The 19599-nt window shown below is 38.6% G+C and overlaps 1 protein-coding gene across 3 annotated transcripts in view; it reads right to left on the reverse strand.

The window, feature by feature from the left end:
* The window catches only part of whrna (whirlin a), a 152021-nt gene that overhangs the window by 82134 nt on the left and 50288 nt on the right, over window positions 1-19599 (reverse strand). For all 3 annotated transcript variants that reach the window (XM_065244118.2, XM_065244116.2, XM_065244117.2), the window contains exon 3: window positions 3237-3458. In XM_065244118.2, coding sequence (XP_065100190.1) covers window positions 3237-3458 — 222 coding nt within the window. The remainder of the gene's footprint in view (window positions 1-3236; window positions 3459-19599) is intronic.

Here is a 19599-nt window from a genome sequence, read left to right on the forward strand (position 1 = left end):
TTCTAAACATCTTAACAATTTATGACACAAGCCTCATTTATTTACCTCTTTGCATTGACGTGCGGTTAAAAAAAATAATAACAACCTACTTTGAAAGTGGGGGACATGACCTCCCTGTCCCCAGTTGAAATGACACCCCTGGGCATAGAGCTCTCTCTCTCTCTCTCTCTCTCTCTCTCTCTCTCTCTCTCTCTCTCTCTCTCTCTCTCTCTCTCTCTCTCTCTCTCTCTCTCTCTCTCTCTCTCTCTCTCTCTCATACACACACACACACACACACACACACACTATATTGCAAAAAGTTTTGGGATCCCCTCCAAATCATTCAGGTGTTCAAACCACTTCCATGGCCTCAGGTGTATAAAATCAATCACTTTAGCATGCAGACAGCTGTTACAAACATTTGTGAAAGAATGGGTTGTTCTCAGGAGCTCAGGGAATTCAAGCATGGAACAGTGATAGGCTGCCACCTTTGCAATAAGTCCACTCATGAAATTTCCACACTGCTGAATATTCCACAGTCAACTGTTTTGTAATATTATAACAAAATGAAAGCATATGGGAACAACACCAGCCTACGGAATAAAACCACGGAGCGGGGTCAGCGCATGCTAAGGCGCACAGTGCACAGAAGTCGGCAACTTTCTGTAGAGTCAATAACTTCAGACCTCCAAACTTCGTGTGGCCTTCAGATTAGCTCAAGAACAGTGCATAGAGAGCATCATGGAATGGGTTTCCATGGACGAGCAGCTGCATCCAATCCTTACATTACCAAGGTTAAAGCGTCGGATGCAGTGGCGTAAAGCACGCCGCCACTGGACTCTAGAGCAGTGGAGACGTGTTCTCTGGAGCGACAAATCTCACTTCTCTGTCTGGGAATCCGATGGACGAGTCTGGGTTTAGTGGAAGAACGTACTTGCCTGACTGCATTGTGCCAAGTGTAAAGTTTGGTGGAGGGGGATTATGGTGTGGGGTTGATTTTTTTATGCTCCCAACTTTGTGGGAACAGTTTGGCCCCTTCCTGTTCTAACAGGTAACTGTGCACCAGTTCACAAAGCAAGGTCCATAAAAACATGGATGAGCGGGTTTGGTGTGGAGGAACTTGACTGTCCCGACCTCAACCCAATAAAACCCAATCTTTTGATGAAAGAGACTACATGCGAGGCCTTCTCACTGTCTTTGATGTTTTACGATGGCGTTTACATTTTTGATTTTGTTCTTCATATTTGGATTATTAAACTTAATATCTGCACTCAGATCTATATCTTCATTTCATGTTTTGTACAGCTTTCACACTTTCAGTTTATTGCAAAGGCAACATTTCTAATAAAAAACGTTTTTTTTTTCAACCCAGCACTGGGTCAAAAAGGGACAAATGCAGCCAATGGGTTAAAGTAACCAAGAAATTTTTTATATTTGACCAAACAAACAGCATTTTGGTTTGAAACAACCCAGCATAGGTTAAATTACAATCCATTGGGTTGGGTTTGTCCATTTTTGACCCAACACTGGGTAGAAAATAACCAAGCTTTTTTGAGGGTAAGATTTTAAACAAAATTGTAGGATAATATTTTATTTGATTTCACTTAACAGACGTGTTTAATAGTTTTAGTTAACAATGAAACCCCTGTTGCCTAAAAGTAAAAGTTTCCTAAAAACTAAATTTTAGGGATATATCTGTGACAATGTAAGACAATAAACATAGGAATAATAATGTTACTAGATGCAGTTTATTAATCTCTGTCTTAAAAACGCTCTGCTGTCCATTAGCCACTGTAGATGATCAGATACTGTAGTATAACCCAGAGGTATGTGCAGTGACAGTGGATAAATTATGATTTACAGAAAGTGGCATCAGTCCAACGGCCCTCTGATCTCAAACACATTGTCAACGGCTGGCACAGATACAGAGTGATGGAGAGCCTTGGTTTATGGAAATAACAGCATAGACTGCATTTCATAAAAGACAAGGCTAATCTTTCATCTGCATCTCTCTTACGCACCAGTGAAATCTCATTTCCGTAATAACACACCGCTCAACCTATACCGAAGCATTTAAAGAACTCCAAATCGACATCCGTAATTAAAGCTGATGAGCTGTAAACAACACAAACTTTCACACCGAGTGTTTAAAAACTCCTTAGCGTTTTCTTTTATTATAAGAGCTAAACTACTAATTCTGGCCTGAAGGGAAAACATGACTAATAATCAGACACGCTTCATCCGCGCACCAGTCTCTCCCACTCAAGAAGCCTCTCTCAAGTGTCGATTCATTTGTACTTATATACTGGGATAAAGTTGCTTTGTACAATATTTGTTTACTAAAAACGTAATTCAAGTGCTGCAACACTGTCAGGAAAAATGGTCCCTAAAGCTGTCACTGGAGCGGTACCCTTTTAAAAAATACACCTTTGTCTCGTACACACTGCAAACTTTCGGGAGTGACAACTGCATTTAAATGCGGGAGTGAATCCCCTAAATATTCGTTTCATGTCTGTACGGAACAAGACTCACTCCCGAACATGTGATGATTGACACAGAAATAACCCTAGCAACGTTCAGCCATCTCGCGTGCTTATCACTCACAGCATTGACCAAAATAATCTAACAGCATTGTGTTATGCAATAAACCTCCGTCCTGGCGTTGTGTATTGTACGGTTCTTTTGTGAGGCTGCAGCACAGCGCGCAGTGTTGCCAGGTCTTCGGCTTTTTTGTACGTAAATACTGTTTTGGCGCTTAACCGTTTATGGCTTTTGGCTCATGAAGCGATCAAGTTTTTGGTGTTAATAAAGTGTGAATGCGCCGGTCCCAATATTTTGATCTTTGAAGTAAAGCATTTAGATTTATTTTGGTTTATTATCGGATTTTTCTTGTTCGCTGTCTTTTTTTAGTACAAGATTAGGCAACACTAGTCAGCAAACCTCATGCCTCATGTCATTTTCTGAACCGCACATACAGAAGACTTTTTCCCCTTCTAGAAATTAATTTTTTCAGAAGAGAGATCTGTCATGTTTATGATGCACGTTTAAACACATGACACCTCATAAGTCTAATTTCGCGAGAATCACCCTTATATATATATAAAACCCAGATAGATAGAATATCCCAGATATTCTCCTGCAGATATAATGCTTAACTTTAATCTCATTCAACTGATATACCACTGAGACATGACAGGTTGACAAATTAGTAAAAGCTTATTGTAGCAGACATACAGTAAAGCAGCTTGAAAATGTACCTTTTTCTCATCGCCGTCCTGCAGGAGTTGCATGTGACTCCGGCCCTGACTGTTAGTCCGGCGCAGTGTGGCGCTGCGATGCTCCACCAGCAGGTCAGGGGGAGGTGACACGCTGCGGCCCTGTGGATCGACCCAAGTATAAACGTGATTTGTGACATAACCACCTGGGATCCGCCCCACGGACCGCACCGACATGGAAAGCTTTTTGCTTCCCTTCAGCACCTGTGAGGATGAAGAAGTACAATCAGTCTACAGTGACTGTTTAGTGAGATGAAGACGAGACAGTTATGGGAATGTACGTTATGTATGAGTATGACATAATTATAAACCAGACACATTTAATCATTTAATTCAATTCAGAATTATTTCTATAGCATCCTTTACAATGTGCATTGTTGCAAAGAAAATGCACATTACATTAACTATTAACAAATCTTTAAACCTAAACAGAATTAGCCTTTTAATACAAATATGTAGTAGTTAGGCCCACTAATGGTTGTTTGAACCCCTTTAAAACAAAACACACACAAGGGTGACTTAATAGGACAGATAGAGGAACGTTAAAATAAACTAAAACCTCCTGCGGTGTTTGGCTTATTGGTCTCTGATGGCCTGCTATGCCCACTATCATTGTGCAGATCAAATATAGTGCCATTCTCACTGCGGGACACAGCAGATTCAGCTAAGTGTGAAATGACACAGTTTTTACTTTTAAAACACACACACACAACACGCTGGTATATTCAAACACATCTCAACGCAGCCCCTGCTGTACGTCATGTTTTCTAAGCGGCTTCATGATATCTACTTCCCATGCAGTTCAGTCCTCAGGCATTTCTTTCTGTTGACTCTGACCTAGTTCTGCTAAATGTCTATTGACTTTTTTGGGTGCCAAACCGTTACGGCCCAGATTTGAAGTGTAACAAAATAAAATTGCTTATTTTTTGAGTCATTCCCCAAAACGGCAACCTTCAAACGGTACACCAATAAGACGCTTCTTGAAAATCTTTTAAAGTTTGGATTTTTTAGGATTTAATCTGTACTGCAAGCAGCTGGTTTCGTCTCTTGGATACGCCAGGTTATTAAATGAGGCGATGAGTTGTTTTTTGGGGAGTTTAGAGCAAAGATAAACATTATCCAGGTGGATTGGAATGACAGTGAAATAAAGCATATGAGATAGGAAGATAAAAAGGAAAATGTAGAGAATGAGGGTCAAGAGGTAAAAACAACAGCTCGGTACCTGCTGTGAATACTAACAAATAAAAACCCGCCTGGCAGTGAAGATCTAAATGCGTCTCTGCACTAAAGTGCTGACTGTGACACTGTCTGATGGAGTGTGTCAACAAATGAGGAGAGGGAGGGAGAGAAAAAGAGAGGAAGGGCATGGATAAAAGAGAAAGGAAAAGTAGAAGCACTTGACATTAACTAAACTAAACTAAACTAAACTGAAGTTAATTTAATCAAGAAAACTGTGCTAAAAAGCATAGTGACCTGAATTTTTTTTACTATATCTACATCTTAAAGTTAATTCAGTTATCTGGATTACATAGGAGTGATGCACATTTTCAATAGAGTACAACTGTACTGCAAGATCAGGAACTCTTCATGCACACTGATAACATGATTTGCTTAACTTGTATAGTGCAAGAATTCTAGTTATTATGTAATCACTTTCATATATCTCCCTTAACATGATACATTAATAAGTTAAACTAGTTATTCAAAAAGATGAAAGCAGGTTAGGACTTAATCCATCAAGCCTCAATTGGATCATAAAAAAGAAGAGTTATATATCAGATTGGAGCTGAGCCTATGTGAATTTGCTACAACAATAACTAAATAGTTATATGCTACTGTTTAACATGAAAAAAATTGTAATTAATAATACCATGAATAGAACTATGAACATTTGCTGTCATACTTTGTATTGCTAATGTACATGTATTTTTCAAAAATATTATGTATTTTATATATTTTATAAGCCTCTTTTTTATGTAACCCTGTCTGTGAAATCCAGGTTTAACTCTCATAATCTAATAATAAGATTTGAAGCATCAAAGTTTGATTTCAATAATTGATTTCGCAATGATTTCAATCTTTGACACAAATATTAACTGAGTAAATATTAAAGATATCAAGGTTATATTTTCACAGAATTTACTTAACCTATAAAGAGTATAAGGGGCTGTCCACACGGAGACGCGCATCACTGCATACGTATAAATTTGTTATCGTATTGGCGTTTCATCCACACGGATCCGGCGTTTTGGGAGACTGAATCCGCTATTTTTTGAAACCGGGTCCTAAAGTGGATAAATCTGAAACCGACACCCTTGCGGTTTCGTCTGTACAGCCAATCCGTATATTTTGTGAAGCGAAAACGTCATCACATCACGTGTCGGAAGCGTCACACGTAACAGCAACAACAATAACGGCGGATTACGTGATTGTGTTCGTGCTACAGAAGCTACTAAAGCCTACTAGCTTTATTACAGCAAAATCTATTGCTTATGCAATTGTGGTGACCAACAAGCGATAATGGACAACACCATACGTTGGTTATGCGCATGCTCAAAGTCTTCTTCTCCGTGTATAGTGTATATCTGTGGCAGAATTACAGCGCCCCATACTGGTCCGGCATATATACTACACCACTTTCAGTCGGTTTCAGTGGTTTCGTGTTTACGGATTATTTTTTTAGAGCAAGGAAAAAAAATGATCGGATAGGGAATGCACCGGCTTCGTGTGGATATAGCCTAAATGTGGTAAACGGCATATAAAAAAAATGTGTTACAGTACCGCCAAAATCAGTATTGTGTCAGGTCAGTATTAAAAAGTAAATTCTTAATTTTACGCAAAATCTAATATCCGCCTTGTTTCTGTCATCTTTTCTCCCTTTTTTTTCAAAACGCCAGTCCTCCTTTTCTGCAGAATGTAAATCTGCTCAACAAATCACAACGCACCATTCCAAGCACTGTAATCAACAACAGTGGCGCCTTGAATACACAAGGAATCCTAGTTTTCCTCATCTACTTCGTAATTTGTGATCAACAAACAAACAAAAACAAAATAATACTTTGATGGCATTGATAAACCTGTGGTGGCTTTCTGTGATGGGAAAGAAACGTAAGCCATCAAAATCTTACGCAAGGCACTCAAGAGACGAAAAAATGCGGGTTGCTTGTTTTCCCGACAACATCAAGCTTCTATCATGCTAACACATTGACCCCAGGAGATCTTATGAAAAACTTTCCATTATTTTACGCGAAGCCAACGGAAATCGAGTAGGACCAAAACATTTTACAATTGATCGCTGTGAAAAACGTTCAGTGACGACGTCCCAAGTATGACAACAGCAATGACAGTGTTTTTAAATCTTTAGCCGCCATTGACGAGATATCTCGTCAATCAAGAGGAAACGCTTCCCTGCCAATGACGAAATTTTCCGTCTTTCCGCAATCCGGATATTATCCACCAGGATTATTCTTCCGCAACTTTTAAAACCCGGAAGTATTGCCCTATGGCAAGCGGCTGCATGTCCATGTCTGTTTTAAAGATCGCTCTGAATGGGATCTCTATGAAAAGTCCGTCACAAAAATTGAATTATCTCTGCTTTTTGCTCAAAATGTGGTGTTTTTGCAGAAACCTACCCATATTCAAAAGCTGATCACAAAAGAACCACTGAAGGTAGGATGAAACATTTTTTTTTGTTTGAAAGCAGAGGGTCTGTTCTTTCATTTGGTATATTGTATGTTTATATATTTAAAGAAGAACATTTTCTGGAAGGCATTAAACTTTGGTGAAAATCATGAAAAACTCCGGCGCTGGCTGGCTGGCAACTTTTTTAAAACGCTGGCAGGGAAAGAGTTAATATGACAAAGTAAGTGTTTTGATTAATGCCATTAATGTTTTTTATCAGTGTATATGTTATGAGAGCCAGATTGGCTCCCTCTGCTGGCCAATAGTGGTTTCTCTCATCTGTCACTATCCGGACTGCATTACCCATCATCCCTTGCACTACCAGTTCCTCACCACACCTGTCTCCTGTTAGTAATCACCTGGACTATTTAATCCATTCACACACACACTCACACTGCGAAGTCTTGTTAGGCTAATCTACAGTTCTGAGCATGTTCATCATGTCATTCTGTTCTGCCTTGTGTTTTGACCTGTGCCTGTTTATTGTTCTGTGATTGTTTTCTGCCTGACCTGACCCACACCTGGATATTTGACTACTGATTTGGATTGCCTTTGATGTTGTTGTTTGCCTGGTGTGTGACCCTTGCCTGTATTGTGGATTACCCTTCAATAAAACCAGCATTTGGATCTAACCGGTATCACGGTCATTACAGTATACCACTAGTTAACTAAATAAATATAGCATAGCAAAGACGAATGCACATTTATATATTGATTCAATAGATTTATAGCATTTTGAAAAAAAAACTTTGCATTTTGTGGAAAAATAATCAGTTTTTATAAAAAATCTTAGAAAATCAAATTATGGATTTGAATTTTTTATGTTTTTATAACCTAAAGATGCTATGTGAAAGTTTGTAACAGAAAATAGTGGTTTCCATCTTGTCACTTTCTTGGTATAGAAAACACATTTTACCCAAATTAGTCAAAATGGATTTATTGCATTTTGGAAACAAACTCTTTATAGGATGATTTTATGTAGAAAACTCTGCAAGCCAAGAGAGGTCGTGTACTATTTTTATTTTTGCTTGCTGGTTTTCTCATAATCATGTCTCAATTTCTCGTTATGTTAAGATAACAAAAGTTGTTTTCCCGTGATCTCGACTTAATTTTCTCGTGATCTCGACATAACAAAAGTTCTATACATGTGATGTGAGTAAATCTTACGTGTACTCGACTGAATGAGTTGTTTTGTTTGTAGACAGCAAAAGGTTATTTAGCTAAATTAGCATGTGTGACAAATGAGATTTTACTTGGATCAGGGATTTGCTCAAGCTGAAATAGATTTGTCAGTATTTGACAATTTGATTGTGGTAAATTTAGGGACCATCTCTAAAGTTACTCCATAATATACATGTTTCAACTTTTACTTACTTATTCATTTAGCTGACGCTTTTATCCAAAGCATCTTACAATTGCTATATATGTCAGAGGTCGCACGCCTCTGGAGCAACTGGGGATTTAAGGAACAGTATGTAGGATTGTGGTCAAAACTGGTACTGCAATCACAAAACTTGTGGCTAAAACTGGTATTGCAATCACACAACTGGTGGCCAAAACACAAGAAGACAACATAAACATCAGTTGAGGGCTGCAACTCCACTTTTTAAATGACAATATCCTGGCCAGACCACTGTTGTCAGTTATATAAGTATTTGAAATGACCATGATTTCTTAATGTCTAGTGACATTTCAGGGACATTTAATGATTAATTGATATAAATTTCTTACATACTGTTCCTTTAAGTGTCTTGCTCAGGGACACAATGGTGTGTCACAGTGGATTCGAACCTGGGACTCTTACACCAAAGGTGTGTGTCTTATCCACTGCGCCATCACCAGCAACTTTTAACAGCATTTAAATGGAATGATCTAAAGTCACAAAACCAACTGTAAAGTGTTCATCAGCTATAATGCACACTTTTTAGATTTTTGATATTTATTCAAATAAACCGTAAAATACTATTGAAGATAGTAACGTGTACATTATTACTTTAGAGATGGTCCCTAAATTCACGAACATCAATCATCCAACTTTATAATTTATGAAGAATTAGATGTATGTGTGGTAACGCTCTAACTGATTTTGCCAAGTGACAGATAATATTGTGTTGACCCAAGGACCACATTTTTGTAAATAAAACCTAAACCAACCCCAAACCTCAACCCTAACCAAACCCTAAAATTAGGGGAACATGATGGGTAAAAAAACAATGGTCTAGAAGCAGCTAATCCTGGTTGTAAACTTAAACTTAAAACAAATTGTAAACTTATTTCAAAAGTCTGACGGGTTAATTGAAATGTTGTCCCAGAATCAACATAACGTTGCCCTGAGGACATCAACCACTAGGCCAAATCAAGAGAAGACCCCTACTCATGCATCTGCAGGCTACTTCAAAATACACAAAATATTATGGACAGAAAATTAAATTATGATTATGCCAGGATAACAAGAAAATAACTTTTGTTATCTAGAGATCATAAGAAAATTAAGTTGTGATCACAAGGAAACAACCTTTTTATTATCTCAAGATCATGAGAAGGTTAAGTCGTGATCACAAGAAAACAAGTAAGCAAAAAGAAAAATATGGAAGTCCTCTCTTGGCTTAAGTAGAAAACAATCACAAAAAATTATTTTCACAGACAGGGTACTGCATGCACTGTAATATGTATTTCATTTATTTACTGTAAAGCAGCCTTGCAACACTGCAAATGTGTGATAGGAATAAACATTTGAAAAGCATCATTGGCAAAGCAAATTATAACATGTTGATGATAAAAAATGACTTTTTTCTAGGATAATGCGCACTAATAAATTGTTTAGATTAAGACCAGGAACATTGTTTTATTAGATTATATATTTCATTATGTATCATATTTAATGACCTAATAATGGGTTAATTACATTTGTCTTTAAAGACCAAAATCACTGAAAGGTGCTTTGTGTAAATTTTTGTGGTATTTAGTAGTGAAATTGTGAATTGCAACCAACAGCTCACCCCTCAATTTTAAAACGTATATGGTAGCCACCCACAGGACGAACATGTCATTGTCTGAGACAAAGTAGGGAGGAAATGTGCTCTGTATAAAGGTTTGCCCGTTTAAGGCTACCCGTGGTGCATGTAGATAAAAACAGCTCATTTGAAGGTAACAAAAACAATACAGCTCATTATGTAAGGTCTTTATACACCACTGATAACATATTTATGTAAATATTATATTGCATTTCTGTCAAGAGATCCTTCTAAAAGTTACACAGTGCATCTTTAACGACAATTTGCAGATCTCAGCCTTACCAGCACACACATAGCTGCTGGCCACTAAATTTATTTATTGTTGTTTCTATTGGGATTATAAAGTATCCAAGTGCGGAATGAGAAATCTAGTTGTAAATGTTAGGACATGCAGCGCTGGGCGTGCACTGACCAGCTGGCACAGATACTGACGCAGGCAAGACCGTGTAGAAGGCATCGATAAACAGACAATCTGTGATCGTTGCTAAGAATTTGCATAACAAAAAGGGGCCAATTAGATGATCACAAAGGGTAATTGGGTCTGGTTAGCCGTGCCGTGTGTTCAGAATGCAATTACGGGATGCATGGAGACAGGCTGGAAGAGAAACGGAAACATTTGCGTGTGATTGAATGGTTTTGGATGGAGACCAGGAGAACAGTGGGTCTACAGTATTTAACAATCGATGTATTACAATCAGATAAATTAAAGATCAGTCATTTCTGAAGCACTGGGACATGCGCACGTGTGATGTTTCTGTATCTGGTCCGTTTTGCGTAGGTGTTTATTTTCAACTAGCATGTGAAGGTGTTCATTTGCGAGCAATAATTTTCTGTGCATCACAATAAATGTCATCAAGCGTTCCTGTCGCTAAATTAGTGGAGCTAATTGGTTCGATTTCCAGGGAACACAGTTGCTGGTAAAATGTTTAGCCTGAATGCACTGCAAGTCACTTTGGATAAAAGCGTCTGCCGGATGCAAAAATGTAAATGTTATTGATCAGAGAATGAAAGTGTGTCACATTTTCGATCTAAAAAAATCGAAACATTGTAAAATAAAAAAACGTATTAAAATTAAGCCATTCATTGACTGATATCCTGCACTGCCAGAAAGAAACTTTATGTACATACTCCCCGGGTCCCCTTTGATGGAAGTCGCCATTTTGTGGCGCCATGTTTCTACAGAAGCCTTAAACAGACAAACTGTTCTATGAACTATAGAACATGTTTGTCCTGGGGCGGCTACTGTACCTTCTCTATGCGTTTCCAAAGGGAGGGGTGAGCTGTTGGCTGAGCCGTTGGTTGCAATTCCCAATTTCACCGCTAGATGCCGGTAAAATCTACACACAGCACCTTTAATCTCATTGCTTACTGAGCTGTGTTTTTCAAAGACTCTGAATGCCAAAGATATCCTGTAACAAACAATGCAGTGCTCGAATGCTACAGTAAGCCATTTAGCAACAAAGAAACAATGATGTACCAACCAATGCTTGCCTTGTTAAATATTCAAGAGCTTTGTACATCATAGGAAATTTCAGGGGTTGTTTAGTAACAACATCAAAGAAGAACAGTGACAGCAAACAGTGTTCCTGTAGCTCAGTTTGTAAATTACATAAGCAGCATTAAAGGTTGTGGGTTCGACCCCAGGGAATAGGGGTGTACCGCTGTTCTGTTTCCTCTATAGTTTTCCTTTAGTCTAATGTTTCTATTATTTCTTTTTTTATAGCCTACGTGTTTGTTTTAAAATGATGGTGTTAACATACAAGTTAATATGCGTAATATGTTTATATATTAATAAAACTTCACATCCTGTGTGTGTGTGCTATTGTAGATTTATATATTTATTATATATGTAAACATTATAGGTTTAGAACAAACAGTAGAGATGAAAAGAAAAAGGCGATAGAGATAATGTTAAAAAAAATCCTAATAGAAAACTGTAAAAATATGAAATATTTAATAAATTGTATTAAAGAATACAAGATATTAATGCTTTTTTAGTATAACCCATTCAAATCTTCCTAAATATATTAAAGCATACCGAGATGAAAACGCTATGAGAAACCATAAACTAGGAAACAACATTTGAAACGTGTTAAGTGCACAAGAAGTAACTTTCCAATCGGTGTTATTAAGATCTTGGGCCCTATCTTGCACACAGCCCAATTGACTTTGTCAGTGACGCATGTATCATTCGTATTTTGCACCGGCATACAGCGGGTTTTTCCCTCCACAGACGCACGTCGGCAAACTAGGGAATGAACTTGCGCTCCCTGGGCGGTTCAGCGCAACAAAATAGGTGTGTTCCGGCGCAAACCATCCCTGATGCTATTTTGCAGTTTCAAAAAACAATTGCGTTGCACTTTGTTCATTATGCTATTTTAAGGGTGCATGCTTGACCATAATGTATAGCGTGCACAACGCGCACACACTTTGCTTATCTAATCTACACAGATGCAACAGTTATTTTTGCAAATCATAAATTGTTACAATAAAAAATATTAACACATGAGATAAGGGGAATCATAGTGGTGAGCATTGGGGTGATAGTTTTTATTTATTTTGTGTGGCTGCGTTAAAAAATTATCATGCAAATAACGATTAAAATATTTTAAAATATAAGTTTGTTGTGTGGCTGTATTACGTTTATTTTATGTAAATAATAATTAAAATGTTTTTATAAGAAACCTTAATGTATTTGAACTTGATTTGTAAGTGTACTTTGGGGTTGGACCTTGCTTGCGTTTCTTGGCTTTCAGCGGTGAGGGTGGACGCAGCGATGTCCTCTGCTGGCGTCTGTGTAGAGGCAGATCCACCTCCCGTTACTCGGCGTGCCCGATTTATGCTGGCAAGCTTGGGATTCCCCCATCTCCTGACATCATTGTAGCGCTTGCGGCGCAACGTCCTGGGGATGCCAGCTGATGAGACAATTGTGGCTATTTCCTCTCACGCCTGTTTAACCGACGCTGATTAGGGCGGGTTTCTCCCATCCCCACACAAAACAACTTCTCTGTCTTTGACTGCTCTTACAAGAACGTCGGTCTCCTCGGTTGTGAACCGCTCCTGGCGTGCGCCTGGTAAATCCGTCATAATAATAGCAACCCGCCATGGAACTTGCACACTTGTGTTTAAAGGGAATGTTGGATGACGTTCTGATTGGTTTATTTGACGTTACACCCAAACCACACCTATGAATAATAAACCTACTTCAGACCAACCCCTTATTAATTTGCACCTGGCGCAAGAGTTATTTCTCCCGCTGGGAAAATAGCAACAGCGCCCAAGATCCGCCCACAAAGTCACTTGCGCTTTGCGCTTCGCACTTGCGTTTCAGATCGTTAAAATAGGGCCACATAAATATTCAAAGAAGACTGTTAAACTATACAGATCGCAAGTTTAAACAGTGAGTGTAGAGCATGTAAAAAAAACATCACATTAACCTAGAGTTAAAAAATGACCCTGGGTACACAAGTTCATTTATGAAACAGCACCTCGTCTATGAAGAAAAAGTGGGATACACCTACAGATTAAAGAAAGTGCTTAGACAATCTGACAGATAGGAAAATGAGATGCTCTGAGAGCAATTAAAATAGTCAGGTCAATTTGAAATACAGCTAAATATCTTTAGTCAATGACTGCCTATGTGCCATTGCAACAACAACAACAACAAAAAAGATATATCTCCTTATTCAACGTAACATAATAAATGCATTTTTACCAGTACTGTATTTGTGTTTCCTGAAATATGTCCAGATTTTTTATTTTGTGAACTGTTTTTCTATATCTATTGGAATTAATGTATTTTCAGCTTTTTCAGACCTTGCATAAAATCTGGTGTCCAGAACTCTAAAGAGATATTTTTTACAAGTTTCCATTCCTATGGAGAATGACTAAAAGCAGACGAACATTGCTAATTGGTCAGAAAAAAATGCAGAAAAGCGCACATTTATGAAAGCACTCAATGCTTTCTGTCTCTTCATTTTTGCACCCATAATAACCATCTACCTATGACTGCCCATTACCATCTCTCACTCCCTCAGGACATGAATACATATGTAAAATCTTGTCTTGGAACACAATTACTAACATTTCTTGTTCTGTCCCCTAAATGAGAAACTTTGACAAAGGGTGCAACAAAACACAATGTTCTTTGCTAAAAATAACACATGATGCTTACAATTAAGCAGGGATAGCTCAAATAGGGAAGAAACGTCAGCTGTAGAATGATGATGCTGGCTGTGAGGTCTGATAAAGTTTGACAGCTCTGGACGGAGATGACATCCTATCAAGAACTGCTGAATGCTATGCTTGAGGGATCGATCTGACAACACTGAGTTGTTACTGCAAATCTTTCCATATATTACTTCTCTAAGCTTTCCATCTTTTCGTGTCTCATTCTTATTTATGAGTAATTTAGCAAAACTCACCACAATGTTGGATGACAAAGAATGCCAGGAGAGAGAGAGAGAGAGAGAGAGAGAGAGAGAGAGAGAGAAAGAGAGAGAGTGCTTGACTTAAGGGCAGATTTTGTAATTGAATTGAGAGAAAGATTGAAGGAACCCTCTCTGACTGAGGGTTTGCAAACAGCACAAGCAAACACATGGTGGGCCATACAAATATACAAATGACAATATCATCTATCTATCTGGGTTGGTTAAAGGCGTCTATGTCGGAGTAAATTGATTCAGCTAAAGCTGACAGGAGCCAACATAAACAACCTAATGCTCTCTTTACATTTGCAAAAAAGGCACAATCGAGCTTTTGAATGCTCAGAATATTAAACAGCTAAAACACAAGTCAAAAATTAAATAAAACTTTTGCTTGCAGATTTATATCAAAGGGTGCTGCAAAAATTCACAGAGCTCAGTGAAATATTTATGGGTCCCCCCTCCAATGAGTAAAGGCTATGTGACGGTGCCTGTAAACCCAGTAGAAGAGTTAGTTCACCCAAACATGAAAATAATATCATTAATGACTCACCCTCATGTCATTCCAAACTCGTAAGACCTCCGTTCATCTTCGATACACAGTTTAAGATGTTTTATATTTAGTCCGAGAGCTTGTTGACCCTTCATTGAAAATCTACGTACGGTATACTGTCCATGTCCAGAAAGGTAATAAAAACATCATCGAAGTAGTCCATGTGACATCAGTGAGTCAGTTAGAATGTGTTGAAGCATCAAAAATATATTTTGGTCCAAAAATAACAAAAATGATGACTTTATTCAGCATTGTCTTCTCTGTTATGAAGCGCATGCGTGAGACTAAAGGCACATGACTGCAGTGACGTGGCTGACGTGTTATCCTCAGACATGTTTGCAAAGTTTTTTATCAAACTTACAGCATAAGTTCCCTCAGACTGTAAACGAAGCACGGGCGCACAAAAAAAAACAGCTGGGGCGCACCAGATAACACGTCAGCCACGTCACTGCAGTAACGTGACTTTAGTCTCGTGCATGCGCTTCACAACAGACGTGGAAGAGAAGACAATGCTGAATAAAGTCATCATTTTTGTTATTTTTGGACCAAAATGTATTTTCGATGCTTCAAGACATTCTAACTGACCCACTGATGTCACATGGACAACTTTGATGATGTTTTTATTACCTTTCTGGACATGGACAGTATACCGTACGTAAATTTTCAATGAAGGGTCAGCAAGCTCTTGGACTAAATATAAAACATCTTAAACGTGTTCAGAAGATGAACGGAGGTCTTATGAGTTTGGAATGACATGAGAGAGTCATTAATGACATTATTTCATTTTTGGGTGAACCTTGAGTAATGTCATGTTAAAGATTTAAACCAACCTGAAATAAATGACTGAAATCAAACTTTCATGCTCTCAATTTCATAATTAGATTATCCTGGATTTTACAGACAGGATTACCTATCATACAGGGCAAATCTGCTAAAACAGGGGTGCAGACTGCTAAGCAAAAACAATGCAAATAGTAAAAAGCATACAACTTGGTATAGCAAAATAAACAAGATGAGAAAATTAACATATTTCAAGGGAAGAGAAGGGCTTCCCGTGTCTTTACTTGTTCAGTCAAAAATGACCCATGACCCTTCACACTGTTAATGCAATGCTCTACCAGAGACACATGAATACTATGAACTATCAAACTGTGAACCGAAATACAGGATAGAAACAACAACTAATGCCCAACATTCATGGTAAAAAAATAGTACAATTTAATAAATGCACCAGTTCAGGTGTAGATCCTGAATCAGGTGAAAGAAACGTTCTTTGCTTTACCCAGCCACCACTGTCAGGCTAAAGCTGATCCATTCTATCCAATGGGCTGTAGCACAGTTGCCTGGTCCTACGTGTCATTTAGCAAAAGCTTTAAGACTTATTCAGGAACACACACCCAAACAAATTGGCTGCATGCATATACAGTAGATACACAGCAAAGAACTTCAAAGAAATGCATTCATACGCATTCATGTATCATGTGACATATGCCATCTTCTTACCACTAGTTCTGTTACAGAGATCAGAAATGAATAAAACGACACTAGGGAATGTAATCCTGGTGGGAAAAGATAAATATGATTTATTTTCCCAGATCATCACTGGCAGTGCCCTCTGGTGCTCTATTATACATTATATTGATTATGAAAAGGTATTTTATTTTGTCTTTAAAAAAGAAAGATATGTGAGGTGTATAGACAGAGTGAACTGATATTACAAATATCTTAAACCCAACCCAGACACCAAAGTCTGCAGTCCAGACAGATTTTAATATGAACTAAAACGTTCCTATCATTCTTCCAAAATCAAATTAGCTAAGCTGTGCTATCCACATAAACTTTATAGCTCTATATTTTTACACCGTATAAAATAATGTGATCAATAAGTCATATATAAAATTAAGCTAAGCCATTTCAACTTGTTTTTATGAGCTATTGCTACTTATCTCAGGGTGTTAAATGGCTACAATGTTGCATTTTCATCTTGGTTCATTTTGCATTCACAAGGCAATATTTCCAAACGGACCAGACTTTGTTAAAGAGTAACTAAACACTAAACCAACTTTTTTTAAGAATGGGGCTTTATTAGTGCTGTTCATTGATTTGAGTAACTATTTTGTGTTTTAAAGCTATAATATATGGTGTAAAAACGTCTGAGTGCTGCCCTCTTCAGGTTGAACGGTGACTACTGCAGTTGAATTTTCCTGTTGGATGTTGTGGTACTGCATGATGTAAGCGGTACGAACCTACATAAGCAGGTTCAAGCTCACTACCCCCTTGTTATAATCTCACCACACCCTTGGTACAAGCTCAGTTCATCCCCTCTATCGTCGTTGGGGTCTTCCCATTTTTCTTGCATATTGATAGTGGGTGGAGTCAGGCTCTAACCAGGGGTTTAATTAATCTTTAATACAAGTCATGTGCGAGTAACCTCTACTTTAATTGGTCAGAGGGCATCCATTTATTTTCAGTGATTCCTCTCAAAGTTGTCGGATTTTTTGGTAACTGCAGTTATATTACTTTATTATTTTGAGCAGGAATTAAAACTTAGGTGGGGAAACACCCTTACCATGTACCTATTCATGAATAACCGCTGACGTCACTCACATCTCAAACTTGTCTTCCACCATTTTGAGTACCTGTAGTGGTCGCAAAAGAACTAGAAGCTATGCCTTCGCTATTTTTGCAACACTAAGAATGCTCAACACAGCTTGATACTTTGTTCGAGTTATCACCTGGATCTCTACACATGAACGCAAGCATTGAGAACATTGTTTGTGAACACAGAGTTTACTAAAAAGAAGGTTTTGAACAACTGACTTTGGCTGTTTTGGTGCCCGCTCGCCGCCATCTTACCAGTCAAGATGTATCGATCTCTGAATGCGATGTAAGGAGGGAGTAGAATAAAGATGGATAGCTCCTAAAGTATAGTTCCATATAAATGCAAAGATAATTCGTTGTTTTGTCGCAAGTGAAAAACAATATTGACATTCTAGTCGAAAAAGGAACCTCATATGAAATTCATTCATTCGCATTCGGAGATCGATTCTTTATGTCTGGCAAAGATGGCGACCGCACACAAAAACAGCCAAAGTCAGTTGTTCAAAACCTTTCTTTTTAGTAAACTCTGTGTACACAAACAATGTTCTCAATGCTCGCGTTCATGTTTAGATAACCAGGTGATACTTCGAGCAAAGTTTCATGTTGTGTCACGCCTTCTTATGCTGCGTTAACACCAACCGCGTTTCAGGCGTCAAAATCGTGCCGACCGCGCCTAGTTTGCCGCTTGAACAGTTTGAAAGCATTTGCGCGTCTAGAGCGAAGTAGAAGTGTGGAAAAAGCAAGCATTTGACGCGCGTCAGAAGCCAAATCCGCTTCTTGTGGGAGGGGCAAGTGCTATGCGATTGTCTGTTTGCAGGATGGCTGATGTTGATGGTGCATTTATCGCGAGAGTTACAAGTTTGTATTTAGTCACCTTACTATAGGGGGAAAATAAACGGCGCGGGTTCGATAAACGTCATGTGACTCAAAAGTGGAATGTGTATTTATAACAGTTGCCCAATGTCCTCACTGACACTCTTCCAAGCGAGGTCCTTTTAATTCCTTGTGTCGTATAGCTCTGGGTGACTGCTCACGGGCAATAGCAAGTCTTCATGCTGAATGAGTGACTCCGGGCGGGGCTGCCGCCACAGTAGCAAGCAGGCTCCTGATTGCTTAACGCGGCGCGAAAATCCGCCAAAGTTTCATATTTTTCAACTCGGGCGTCAGCTGCAAATTTGGGTCAAACACAAAATGCCCAAAAAGCACCATTAGCGCATACCGCGCCATATGCTCAATCCGCAAGATTGAGGCGGAAACGCATCTTCCACGCCACGCTAAACGCCTCATCCGCGCTGCGGGACCTCCAGATGCGCATTAACGCGTATTCACATTAACATTGAAATCACTCGCGCTTGACGCCTATACCGCGGTTGGTGTAAACGCAGCATTAGTGTTGTAAAAATAGTGGTAGTTCGGTAGCAGTGGACAGCGACCGGAAAAACGCATCAGGGATCGAGTAGTCATCACACCGAACCAAGATATTTTTTTAAGTAGCGTTTCTTTTCATGACAGTCGAGATGCGAAATGTCGTCTTTCGTAGCCATTTCCTGTACCCGTAAGACAGTAAAAGATAAGAAATCCGTAAATCGTAGCAAGCTTGCCAATGCTTGTCAGTAGCCTACTGATACTCAAGATGGCGGTAGTAAGCTGAAAAAAGGGTGGATGATGTAAAAGGTCACATGACTGATAATCATCTATTGGGGAAAGGAGCAATTAGAAGACATTTTATAAGAAACAGGTGCACTTTGGTTTTGGCATTGATGTGCTCACCAGAATTTATCACCAAAGAGTTATCAGGTATGTTTATGGCTAAAAAAGCAATAAGATGGCCTGTTCATTTGTCTGTTGGGTTGGATTGATTTCACTTTTACAGCAACCCGCTCCAGCGTTAGTTTGCAATTGGGCCAAGATGTCATTTAAAGGGGGGGGGGTTCAATGGTATTTCAAGCATTCTGACTTATTAACACAGTTATAGAGTTGTTTCCTCATGCTAAACATAGGCAACGTGTCAAAAAAGCAGTTGGACACAGAGTTACTCTGGTTACAGAGTATTTCTGTGCTGAATGCACTTC

The sequence above is a fragment of the Paramisgurnus dabryanus genome, chromosome 18 (assembly GCF_030506205.2).
Source record: "Paramisgurnus dabryanus chromosome 18, PD_genome_1.1, whole genome shotgun sequence".
Classification (NCBI taxonomy): domain Eukaryota; kingdom Metazoa; phylum Chordata; class Actinopteri; order Cypriniformes; family Cobitidae; genus Paramisgurnus; species Paramisgurnus dabryanus.